This window comes from Python bivittatus, unplaced genomic scaffold (assembly GCF_059951505.1).
Source record: "Python bivittatus isolate LINGU-HERP-01145 unplaced genomic scaffold, Pbiv_v1 ctg000200_np1212, whole genome shotgun sequence".
NCBI lineage: Eukaryota > Metazoa > Chordata > Lepidosauria > Squamata > Pythonidae > Python > Python bivittatus.
The window spans coordinates 19467310-19481076 of record NW_028277040.1 but is presented as its reverse complement, the minus strand read 5'-3'; the positions used below and the strand labels follow the sequence as shown (position 1 = coordinate 19481076).

Below are 13767 nucleotides of genomic sequence, written 5' to 3'. Positions count from 1 at the left end.
CTCTGTAGATGGGCAAACATTCTTATGAGGTTTATTTTCAAGGAATGTTTCTAGGGTGTATATGGGACCCAGAAACAATACTGGAACCAGAGTTGATGTTTGAGATTGGCTATTTGCTTTACAGCATGCTAACCTCCCTTTTTTAATTAAAAAAATGTACAAAAAAACTAACAAAATCACCTAAGTCAAGAAGCCTAGTGGGCAGCAAGGGAAGTGTCAGAATGTTGGAAATCCACGCTCTGAACTAAAGTAGATCAAGGAAGCTGTATAAATATATAACTTTACAGATTTGGCTTTGTTAGACATATAATCTGTGCAGATTAATGTAGTAAAATATAATTAAACTGGTTAGAGTCCAATGAGAAGAGGGCATACAAATTGGTTGAATAAAATGCATCAAGGGGGATATGGTTTTCAGGACACAATGAATTCAATTATTTCCTTTGATAACTGCATGGACACCATGGAAGATTGTGAGGAGATAGTGGTGTTCCCTTTACAGATACAAGAAATACCTATGTAGAAAGGGTTATTTAGCCAGCTGAGGCAATTTTTAGGTGACTTGAGCAAGCTTTTTTTGCAAATTCCTTGACATGTGTGCAAAACTTATTTTGCAAGCTTGTGGATTGCATCATTCTATTGTTTATCACTCTTGCTTGCCTTTCATCTGTATACTTACTTGTAGCAATTAAGATAAAGAGGACAACACCAGTTCCCCAGTCTAACATCTGCTAAGGGGGGGAGGGAGAACAATACCTGCATACTAAAACCAATATTCTCATAACACATTCTTAGCAAAAGGTCACTTACCTGGGCCCCCAAAATATCATCTGACTCTCTCCAGGTGCTGTCTCCTAGAAGCCTCTGTCTTCCATAAAATATCTTTGGCAGAGATTCCACTGTCTAAAGTTATGATCATGTCCCAGATAAGATATGCTACCAAGCCATGCCCAGATGCTGTTGTTTGTATTCTGTCTCTTCTTAGTACAGGTAGTCCTTGCTTAGCAACCGTTCATTCAATGATGGTTTGAAGTTCAGGAAAAGTGATTAATGACCTGTACTTGCACTTACAACTGTTGTAAACTGTCACACCATTCCTGTGGTCATGTGATCGTGATTTGCAACCTTTTTTACAATGGTCATTAAGCAAATCACTGTGGTCATTAAGTGAATCACTATGGTCATTAAGCAAATCCTGGAAAAAAAGTCCATTGGGAAAGCTGGATTTGCTTAACAACCATATAATTCATTTAATGACTGCAGTGATTTGCTTAATGACTGTCGTAAAAATAGTTGTAAAATCAGGTCTGGTCACATGATGACTTGCTTAATGACCACCTCACTTAACAACCAATTTTCCAGTCCCTATTGTGGTTGTTAAGCAAGGACTACCTGTATAAAAAAATTGACAAAAGCTTCCAGTTTGAACCTTGGCATAGCCCCAGGTTCCTAAAAGGCTCTTGAGTTCAAACTAGCCATCGCTATCACTCCACAACTCTTCCCCAGCCCAACAGAGGTTCAGTAGCATATTATTTCTGGAGTTTATCTAGCTATCTATATCAGTGTTTTTGTTCATATTTTCATATTATCTGCCTTCTTTACATAGCTTTTCAAAGAAACACTTGGGGTTTTTTTTGTTTTGCAATCCATCAGACACATGCACACAAATCCATTTACTAAAATTCATTAATGGGGATTGGGTTCTAGGAAATCATTTTATTTAATTTGCAGAATGCAGGTAAGGGAATTTTTTTACTCCACAACCTGTCATACTACAGAGGATAAGACATGAATTGGATCACATTATGAGCGTCTGCTGTGCTTCAAGCCAAGTTGGTTTCAGACTGCTTTCTCAATGATGGATGATGAAAACACTGCTACCCAGAGAGTAGTGAGGATACTTAGAGAGATAGGTTTTGTTTGTTTTGTGCATGCAGTGTGGGATATATGATTCCTATGTGCGATGTAAAGATGATCTTATTAAATTGGGAAATATTTCTTGAAATTAATTTACTTCAGAGAAAAAAAATTAAAGTCCTACTTTCTGTGAAATGGGTGATATAGTAGACAAACCAGAAAACAGGTGGGCCTCATCACTGTCTGGTACTCAGGCTTTTGGTTTAGTCTTTGGAGAACTAAGCATTTTATGATTGGTCATGAATATCTAACACTTTCTTTGTAAATGGGCACACCTTACTATGGCAACTATTTGAGGCTATGCGCATGAAATTTTCTCAAACGTTTAAAATGCATCCCAGTTCCAAAATGGAAGGACTGCATTCTCAAGTACTGTATTTTAATTTGTCCTTGGTTTAATGATCAGAGAGGTTTTTTTTCAAAACTATGAAAAATGTGTGGGTGTTCTTGCTAAAACAGTGCTCTCTTGGGTAACACTTAAACATCACTCGAAAGAGAAGTGCTTTGGCATCACCCAATTACTCAATCTCTTTGGTTAAAGTTTTTTGAAGAAATTGGGAAGGTCAATCCTGACAATCTTTCACAATGAAGCCCATTGTATGTATGCATGTATGAATTTGCTTTATGGTCATAGATCAGAAAAAACAAATATACTTCATAAATCAGCATCTGTTCTAGTCTGCATAGCTCAGACTCAGAGTGTTCTAATAGTGGCTGCCATAAGATAAAATTTTGCAACTTTCCCAGACATTTTGCTAGACTGATCCTTTAATAAAAAAAATGTACAAGGCTATTATTAGTTTATTGTTTATATTTCCCAAGGCCTGTAAACTAATGCAGCTTCACACATTTCTTCAGTTGCTATTGTTAGCTATGAGATTTGTGATCCAAAAACACTGAAAAACTAAAATACAAATTTTACTGGACCAGTTATATTTTAAAATGTAGGCAGATGTTCTGGTTTAAAAATTAACACAGAACAAAAAACTTAAAAACTCTCACAATGAAGAATAAATTTAGTGAAAATTGACCACCTTTTATTAGCCATATTAATGTTTGGCTATAAAATGTCACTATTAAACATGGATATTTGAAGTGTTGTATTTCTCCATAAGGTGACATATTCAAATATTTACATGTATGTATACTCCAAATTTCTATTTATCTATTTATTTATTTGTAATTTTTTTTAGTTTTGTCTTGATATTTTGTTTGCTTAATAAAACAAGCGAGAGAGAGAGAGAGAGAAGTGTTTGCTTTTATCTTGGAAGCAAGGAAGTTCATAAGGAGACCTAGAAAAAACAAGAAACCTGTGGAAGATCAGACCCGAGGCATATCCAATCCAGATCACTTTGGGAATTACAAATATGTATTCCTGTATTGATTTGTTAGTATACAGATTGGCCATATTTTTGCACTGAATAATATATTAATAATACAGTGATTTATAAGGCCAAACTAACATAGACAAAACTGCAAAAGAATGCTTCTCAATGGATTTTGAATGAAAAATGCATGAGGAAACCGATGGTAATAAATTCTCTCAGTGTCATTTTGCTTGCCTGGTCAGGAAACATTTATCTTTATGAGGGATTAAACTTCAAAAGTGTACCATGTTTATAACATTTCGGCCAGTTTCTGAGCAAAGTCCATTTTCAGACCAGCAACAAAGGGTTTGCAATAAGGGAGGCTTCCCCAGCCCACCAGAGAAAAAAGGACCATAAAATTGAATTAAGCGACTTGGGTGAATTCCTACATTAGCATCAAACCTTTTGGGGCTCTTGGAAACAATGTATGGAGCAAATCCAATAAATTCCTTCCATGGAAATTGGTTCAAGACGTCATCCAATTTTTGTATGTTAAAAGACTGTCGAAGTATCTTATCATCACTCCAGCAGGATTTGCAGAAACCCCTAACATTAGGCTATAATTGGTTAATTAATTGGTGGCTGTGTGTGGTGAAAACCCTTAAAGTGGATTAAGAAGACAATTCTGTGTACTGTGTACATCTGAACAATTGAGTGAATTAAACACAGAATACCATTGTTGCAAAACAGGCATCTGTACCCTGCTGCTCTTCTCATCTGCTGAACATCAACTCCCTCAGCTCCAGCTGATGTGGCCTGTGGACGTTTAAGTCCGACGTTATTGAGAGCTCTAAAGCAAAATCAACTACGCTGGCGAAGGGAAGTTCTAAGGACCACCACGAGCCCTTGAGAGTCCCAGACCTCACAAACTCATAAAAAATGAGACGGGCGGAGCCATCGACAAGAAGGCGTCAGCCCCTCCCGCTCCGCCACTAGGGGCGGAGCATTCCTCTCCCTTTTGTCCATGCTTATAAATGGACAGAGGAGCGAGGGAGAGACGCAGGCGCGGTGCACGACGGAACAATCTATAACTGCCATTGGGCGCCGTGCGCACCTTTTTACTCCAGCGGCGCCTGACGGCGCAACACGGAAGTGAAATGGCGGCGGCAGCGGCGCCGGGAGGTGGGGGAAGCGACGGTTTCCAGACTGCTGCTCACCGGAGGTTGCGAATCCTTTCGGGTCACCTGCGCAGCGCTTCGGAGACTTACCTGTCAGCCAGCCAGTGCCGAGGGCGAACCGTCGCGACGCCGGAAGGATCTCAGTCAGGCACCTTCCCCAAGAGACGGTAAGCGAGGGAAGCCTAGTCGAGGGCGGCGGTTGCGGATTCTCGTTGGTGGCTATGGGCTCCCCGAGAGGCCTGGCCGCCCGCTCCCGTGTCCCGACACCGCCTTCAGTAGACGGGTACTGGAGAGAGGAGGGCACGTCTCCCTCTTTCTCGCTCCCGGCCCTGCCTGCCGCTTGAAATGTGCCGCCGGTCAATTCCGCACGCGTAATCTGTGCCTGAAGTTCAGGCAGGTGGTAGCCCTGTGCGCGGTGACGGTTCTCTTGAAGTACGCTGGGGCATTCAAAGGAGACATTTTTAAAAATCCCTTCTTTCCGGGGCTGCAAGGCGGGCGAATTTTATTAAGTCCCGGTGGATTCTAGTGGCCAAACCTCTTGTTGGTGTTTGTGGAGGAGTTTATAAATTGAGGGTGTTGGTAATTTACATTAGCTTTTGAAAGTGTTATCACTGAGTTCAGGAATAAAGTTTTCTAGCTCCGATACTTAATTCGACTATGAATATGTGGCTCTAAGTTTGCATGTCACTACAGTTCTCATTCACCATGGCATGATATTAATTTGAATGGTGTAAACTAATGCGAATTTGAGACATTGGAGGATGATATGGGCTGTAGCACTTGAGATAGAGAACTCCTACATTCCCCTCTCCCGCTCAGGCATGAACTCCCTACACAGGTATATGACTTGTACTTCTTGAAACATTTTGTTAGAAGTACAATGGAAGTTACTTGGTTGATACTTCTAAAATAGGTTACAGCTCTAGTTTTCATCATGCTCTTCAGCTGTAACTTTTTTCATGATGAGTTCCGGACAATTTGTATGCTATTTTGAATAATCTTTTTAAAGATATGCTGTATTATGGATGTTGCATTTTCTTTCCCATGGGCCAGCAATAAAGGTTAAAGTGCTAGATGTGTACAATTGTAGATGTAAAATTCTAGAGATTTAATAAGCATTTGCTTTTGTTTCTTCAACTGACCTCTGTCTGTAATACATTTCAATGTATCAGTTATTTAAAACTACTAAGATTACCTGCCGTACACAAAAGATTTAATATTTTTTATTTTCTTTTTAAAATTTATTGAGATTTTATGAATAATCAATTGTAAGCAAATCTTGAAGAATTGTTCTGAAAGGTGGGCTATAAATGTTTGTAATCTGTATATGATTACATGTATATAATGAGCATAATTTAGCAGATTTATAATGTGCAGTATGATTGAGTCCCAGTGCTTTATTGTTAGATTTATATCTTACATTTAAGTTAGGAGCTCAGTCTAATGTTTTAATTTAATGTGGATTAATTTGCAGCACAGAATATTGAAGGACCAAAACATTGGATTTCTATTTGGCTGTTTTGGTAAACAGCTAGATAGATAAGAATTGAAATACGGTGTTGGGTCCATGAACAACTTTCTTTACCTCTATATATATCTCATGAAACAGATAATGGCTTGGAGTAGGGAACAACATTTAATCAAGAAAACAAAGGGAAATGGTGTCAGTGCCCTCCCTAGCAGCAGTCAAATAGACCTTTGGCTTTTCCTCTTGTTGCCTTTTGCTAACATTTGAAGAGATGAATCTCTAACTCATTCTCTTGTTATATTTAGCCAGAATGACATACAGTACAGCTTGCTAAAATAGTAAGGATTCTTGAAAGGGGGGGAGGAAACAAAGATGTCTTTTTGAAATGAATTTACATATTATTTAAATGGCTGTTGTTCTGGGCAGGGCATATTAGAAAAAATAATGAGCTGTGGGCCTTTGGAGTTCAGTGTGTTACAATAGAACAATAAGGGAAGGTCTTGCAAAGATGTACCAAAAAATTGCACATCTTAAATGACTGCATGCCCAATATAGATTATTTATGATCCATTCTCAATATATATTCAAGAGCTTACTAATGTGCTTACCTGATATAAAATATTCTTTGAGTGAAGCAAAACTCTGGGTGCTTTCATGGACATGTCTGTGTAGTGTTTTTGGCACCAACATGGAGATGATTTGGCATTAACTTCATTAGGGATGTTATTTTGTCTTCATAATCTAGTTACAGCTCTAAGATTCCATGGAGATCTTCCATCCAAGTATTAAACAGGGCTGACCCTGCTTAGCTCCTGTGTCCAGGACGGTACTGCCACTTGCTGAGTTTCTTGATATAATTTTTTAAAAGTCAGTGGAAAAAGAATCCCAGATTAATTTTGAAATAGGTAACTTAACTACACTCTACCAACAAGAAATGCATATTCTATAATACTTGTCAAGTAAGCTGTCCTTATGTATATTATAGTGTAAAATGTACTTTAAAATACTGTTTTCAATTTTTTAAATTCATGTTGTGTTAGAAGAGTTGCAAAGCAGTTATATAAACAACTTGAAAACCTTTGGATTCAGTAAAATAATTTATTTTGTTATATATTATTTCTGTAGTACCATGATATACAAAGGGCTTTAAAGATGACAGAAGATATCACTACTGCACACTCTACTGATTTCATACCCTAAACTCTTAAAATTTTCTCAAGATCTCTCTAGTATCCTCACTATTGTTGTCCCCATCATGCACAGACCTTTCCAGAAGACAACTAGCATTCCCTCTAGCTGGCCAGTAGAAGATTGCAAAAATACAGATAGTAGGCAGTCTCTCTCCTTGCCTTACCAAATTTGTTTTTGTGGTGAGAAAAAAAAAGTTGCCTCTTGGCTCAGTTTGAGTGGTGAAATAGTGATAAGGTACCTTGGCACTTCAGCTTCTTATTTAGTAGTGAACTGGCAGCATATTGATTTCTGCATTCAGGGGAGGCAGGGTAAGGCAGATATTCATGCCAAAGGGACATTGCCACTTCTGATTCAGGAGTTACTATTGCTGAACTGTTCTTGTAATGTTTCCTTTTGAATGGAAATTTAATTGACTCGGCTACAAAATTGTAGTAGAAACCCTATGATGTTGTGAGGATACATGGCATAAACACCTAACGTGCTAGAGATATCCTTCCAATCCTTTTGTGTCTGTGTATGCGCATGTACGTGCCTTTGAATAGCCTTGATTCCTGACAACTGCCTGGACAAGTCCATGCAGTTTTCTTGGCTATGTTTTCAGAAGTGGTTTGCCATTGTCATTTTCCTAGAACTGAGAGCTACTGACCCAAAGTCACCTAGCTGGTTTTGTGCCTAAAGCAGGCCTAGAACTCATGGTCTCCTGGTTTCTAGCACATCGCCTTTAACCACTGCACTAAAGTGGTTCTTAATCCTAAAAAGAGTAAGGGAAATAAATTAAGGTGGGTAAAATATAGGAAGAATGTCCAAATGAATCATGAACCAAAGCTACACTTACTGGGTATTTTTATTTCTTATATATTACTATAGCTTTTATGCTGCTGCATTGCCAAAGACTCTGAGCAGCTTACATTGTTAATATCAGAAGATTAAAAACAAAAATCAATACAACTAAAACCAATCAGCCTAATGAGCCAGTGTTTCGCATAGTGTGATCTTACTTATCCTTAAATGCCTTTCTGATAAGCCATGCTTTTACAGTTCTCTGAAAACATAAGGAAAAAGCAGTTTAGATATTCAGTGAGTAAATTGTTCCAAAAGAGGAATATATCACTGAGACTTGAACCCAGTGTCCTTGAAGATGGCATTCCCTCAGTGGTGGGCCTCTCAGAAAGCCTTCTCCCCTAGTTCTTACTGGACAGGCAGATTCAGCTCTGAGAAAGCAGTCAGAGAGATCTAGTCCCTGAGCCATTTAGGGCTTTAAAGATGAGCACTGTGAATTGCACCTGGAAGATAACTGGTAGCCAGTGCAACTCTTATAGTAGCACTGTTACATGGACAAACCTCAGTGCACTGATAATCGATCGTGCAATCAATTGCTGCATGTAGCACCAGCTGAAGCATCTGGATGGGTCTTCAAGGGCAGCCCCATTTAAAGTGTGTTACAGTAATCTAGCCAAGAGGTGACAAAGACCTTTGTGATTGCGGGCAAAGCCTCCTGATCCACAAAAGATCTTAGCTAATGCATACAATGTGATTAGGCAAAGGATGTTGTGATCTGAGCTGCTACCTCCTGTTCAAATTATTTATTTATTTTATTATTTCAATTTATATAGCTACCTGTCTCAAATGTATGACTCTGGGAAGCATATAACGCCATATAAAAAACAATATAACAGAATCCACAGCCAAGGTATGAAACCATTCAACACAACCACTATGTAACAGGCTCAACTACACATCCAGATCTCCAAGCTTGGTGGCACAGCACATCTTTAAGACTTACAAAAGGCCAGTAGGATCAAGGCCAGGGCCAAATTGATCTCTGGGAGGATGATGTTCCAAAGGACAGGTGCCATGACAGAAAAGGCTCTCTTCCTGGGCTCTGCCAGATGACATTCTCTAGCAGATGGGACCCAAAGCATGCCTCTGCTGCCATACTTAATGGAACGGGTAGATGTAAGCAAGGAGAGGCGGTCCCTCAAATAACCCAGTCCTATGCCATGAGAGCTTTATAAGTCATTGTCAGCACTTGAATCAAACCCAGAAACATACAAATAGTTCTCAGCTTACACCCATTGTTCAGTGACTATTCAAAATTAGGTGGTGCTGAAAAAATGGACTTACGACCAGTCGTCGAAGTTCTGGTCATTGCAGCATCCCCGTGGTCAAGTGATTGCCATTTGCGACCTTCCCTGCTGGCTTCCCACAAGCAACTTCAATGCGGAAGTTGGTAGGAAAGGTCACAAGTTGCCCCAGTAAATCACTCCCATTGCTTTTTCTCCCAAGGAGTCTGCTATGGAGCATGAAGTCCCAGGGACTCATACTCTGTAGCACCCCCTGCCTGCATCACCCCCTGGCCCTCGTGGCTAAGTGATGCAGTCACGCGATGTCATGCTTTACGACTGCATCTCTTAGCGATAGCAATCCCAGTCCCAATTGCTGTCATAACCTCTCCAATCCCTCCACTCTGAGAGAAGGGTGAGAGGAAAAAAAAGCAATTTCTGTAGGCAATCTCCTGTGCCTGACCTGTTTGTTTCTTCCCCCCCCCCCCCACCTTGCAGAGTGGAGATATTGCAAAGGAAGGGATTACTAAGATAGTAAGTGGGCACACAGTGGGGCATGCACCAGGCTGTTTGTGTAGCGTGCTTGGGGCTGCCAGCACCACTGCATAGCTTTCAGTGTGTATTCCCCATTGTGTGCCTTACTCTCTGGTAATCCCTTCTTCTCCAATCTCTCTGCTGTGCAAGCGGGGTGGGGGGGAGAAAAACCAAAGATAAAGCACAGAACAATGTGTACTGACTGTAATGGCGATCATGTAACTAAGGGACGCTCAAAGTCATAAATGTGGGCATTGGTTGTAAAGTTACTTTTTCAACACCACCATAACTTTGAATGGGTGCTGAATGAGGCAGTTGGTAAGTGAGGACTACTTGTAAATCAAAATAGAGTTCTCTTGGAAAGAAAGCTTGCCTGAGTAGTTTCACTTTCGAAAGGAACTTGCAGAAAGAGAAGTGAAAATCCAATCCAAAGTTCTGAGAGCCAAGCCAGGTTTGTCAACCAATAAAAAGGTCAGAGTTTCAGGGTTTTTTTATGGGAGCAAAATCTTTTGTTCTAGTAGGTCTTTGGGAAATGAGGGATTGTGTCTATTGCTGTTATGCTGTGATGTATGGAAGTATTATCAGTTCTGCTTTAAACATTTGAAATTGCCAGAAGAAATATAAAACTGCTTCCTTAACGTCTTGCTTAATATACCTCTTTCTCCAGTTATGTTTCTTACCATATTTCTCTGGAAATATTTTCCCTGTTATCTTCTATTAGAGAATTTTACTGCTGGTAATAGAATAAGAGTTATATTAAGCTATGGTCCAGAGGGTCTCCCATTCATGCCTTAGATCAGGGGTTTTCAGACTGGGTCCCACAGAATCCTAGATTCTGCAAAGACTTGTATGGGTTCCATGGGACTAAGGAGGAAAAAAACCTCTTCACAAAGGACCAAGGGGAAAAAATGATCTTGCCTCAATGCTGCTCCATAGCAATTTGTCTGAGGTAGAGGTGAAACCACAGGGCTTGTTACCTGACAATCTTAATTCTTAAGATGACTCTTAATCAGAGGCTTCAGGATTGATTGATTGATTGATTGAATAGGAACCATGGCTTGAAAAATTTTGAAAATTCCAAATTGTGCCTTCTGGATTTTTGGACTACAGCTTCTATCATGGCAGATGGTATTCTGTCTAATGGATAACAGATTAATTAGCTGTGGTTTCTGTTGCCCCCCCCCTTAATGCCCTAATGAACCAGAGATGACTGCATACTGCCTTTTCTATGTTGTAGTGGCACTATATTGGGTGATAGTTGCTACTGTTGCTACTTCTCCCTTTCTCCCTTTCTCCCTAGCTGTCAGTTGCCCCATCCCTTCTTAATGGATGGAATGTCGTGTTATTTGGGGATGATTGTCATACACAATTGCTTAGAAAAAGGCTTAAAGTCTGATTAGTTGCCTTTGAACTGTTTCAGAGATTCATTTGTCTTTCCGCTGTTTCTGATTTTGCAGAGTTTCAAACATTGTTGCAGTTTTCCTTTCACCTATAGACAAAATTGAAAGGATATTAAATACAGTAAACAATTTTCTAATATTGATATGAGTAGCCAGCAAGTAGGTTTTATGCTCCTACAAATCAGAGTGTTTATGGAGTGTTGCAATGCTGTATCTCACTCTTCTCACTCTGTAGAATTTGTTTAGGCAGACACAGCAACAGAAAAGGGATGCCTCCTGGGTCCCACAAAGTGACATTATTTAATTGATGGAATTCTGGGGATGTTGACAATATCAGTTTTTATAGGACAGGCAGAAACAGTTGGGGAGAGGCAGTCCCAAAATTAAACAGGTCCTATGCCATGAAGGGCTCTATAGATTACCATCAGTACCTTTAGTTTCAACCAGAAGCTCACTGGTAACCAGTACAGTTTGTGAAGTAGCATTGTCACATGGCCATATTGAGATTTGTCCATAACTCACAGTGCTGCATTCTGGGTCCAGTTGTGGCTTCCAAATGATGTTCAAGGATAGCCCCATGTAACGTTCATTGCAGTAATCCAGCTATGAGGTGACAAAAGCATGAGTGACGATGCGAAGGGCCTGTCAATCCAGGAATAGGTGCAATTGGCACATAAGGTGAATTGGGGCAGCTGCCACTTACTCTTCAAGCAGGAGCTGTGAGTCCAAAGGACCTGCAAATTGCACACCACTTTTGTCTGGAGAAGTGCTACCCCATCCAGAACTAGAATTGGAAGATCCCCAGAAACTTATGGTTCATGTGCCCATAGCCTTGCTAGGGTACCCATAGTTTTGCTAGAGTTCAGCCTGTTCCTAACAGACTCCAAGTGTTGCAACAGAACCTTGACAGCATCAGTTGGTTGGCCTGGGGTTGAGATGTACCACTGAGCATTATCAGCATATTGATGTTACCTGACTCTGTGTCATCAAATTCCCTCATCCAGTGGTTTCATGTGGATGTTAAATACTGTAGGAATGATGAGAGCATCAACCCTGAAGGACTCTACATTGCACAGGGTTTTGATGCTTCTTCATTATTTACTTAATTATTACAAGTGTTGTTATTCTGCTTTGATGAAACGAATTCAAATAGCTTACAAACGTATATTAAAATTAATGATGTTGATGATGATGATCACATCATTAACAGTGCCAATGTACTTCCTAGGTATATTAATCTTCCGATAGAAGAGAATATCTGTGGCTCAGGATTGAATTGTGGAGTTCTTGGTGCTCTCTGAGTTTGCTTGTTTGCTTGTAGATGTTTCATTACCCAACTAGATAATATCAGTGTGAGTATGAGGTTTGCTGCCTGTTTATATGCAGTAGCTTGCCCTGCCAGTTTTGGTAGGGGTGTAGTTTCCTCCTTGGTGGTTTCTTGATTAAATTATTGTTTTCTGCCTGATTGTTTGTCTGGTGCTGATCCCTGCTTATCTGAATGTGAGCTGCTGGAGGGATGTTTTGTAGTCTTTTTGTTTCCTCCATAAGCTTTTTATTGTCTCTTTTGAATGATGCATAAATGTGTCTTATCTCTATGTATCTATTGATGGTTGATTGGTCTGAATGCCAAGCTTGCAGGAATTCTCTAGCATATTTGGATTTGGCTTGGTCTAAGATGCTAATATTTTCCCAGTTGAAACTGGTTGAGTTTGTCCATATACGAAGAGGGTTGATGCCCTACAGTATTTAACATCCATATAAAACCACTGGATGAGGGAATTTGATGACACAGAGTCAGGTAACATCAATATTGTGAGATTAAGGAGTTTTTGTCATGTCTTCTGACAGCTTGGAAATTTTGTTTCCTTCGTATCGCTAATTCACACTAAATCTAGTCACCTTTGGACAGAATCATGGCTACCTAGCATATCCCTAATAAACACCCTTTTTCATATATATGCAGTAAATATATATATATATATGCACTTTGAAAAACTTTGTGAATAAATTCCAGTTGTGCATCATACCAAGATGGATGTAACTGAAGTCACTCCACAAGAAGATTCAGTTTTAGTGTATAAACCACTGACAGGAACATTCTATTTAATGAAACTTTTAATTAAAAAAGTGCATTCTTGATTAATTTTTTTATTAAAACTTTTATTAAGATATATAAAAAGTACAGTTAAAATATAAATCAGAAAGTATAGAAAGGAAAGAAGATAGAACTAAAAGAAAAAGACAAAAACTAAAATAGTGAGATTAAGTAGAAAGATGAAACAGAAAGTGACTTCCGACTATCTCCAGTACAGATATGAGTACAAATTTTTAAAAAGTTAATCTCTTACCACTAATTAATCCAAATTCACATTATTTCTATCAACACAAACCATCTAATAATTAAATCCCACAATCAAAGCTTCATTTTTTCCCAACCCAAGCACGTAATCTAGGAAGGGTTGCCATGAGGAGACAAATTTAGAAATGGTATTGTCTCTTATTAAAGCTGTTAACTTCACCATTTGAGCCAAGTCCATTAGTTTGATAATCCATTCTTCCACTGTAGGTATTCGTGAGTCTTTCCGTCTTTGCGTGTATAAAAGTCTTGCAGCTGTGGTCATGTATAGAAGCAAAGTTCCATGTTGTTTTTCCAGTCCTTTCTCCATCAAGCCCAGTAGGAACAATTCTATTTTGTTTTTGTTTTTTTTG

The 13767-nt window shown here is 39.3% G+C and overlaps 1 protein-coding gene across 3 annotated transcripts in view; it reads left to right on the top strand.

The window, feature by feature from the left end:
- Positions 1–4276: 4276 nt before the first annotated feature.
- Positions 4277–13767, top strand: part of AGPS (alkylglycerone phosphate synthase) — a 57401-nt gene continuing 47910 nt past the window's right edge. For all 3 annotated transcript variants that reach the window (XM_088135769.1, XM_025166730.2, XM_007428344.4), the window contains exon 1: positions 4277–4569. In XM_088135769.1, coding sequence (XP_087991895.1) covers positions 4382–4569 — 188 coding nt within the window. In that variant the 5' untranslated portion in view covers positions 4277–4381. The remainder of the gene's footprint in view (positions 4570–13767) is intronic.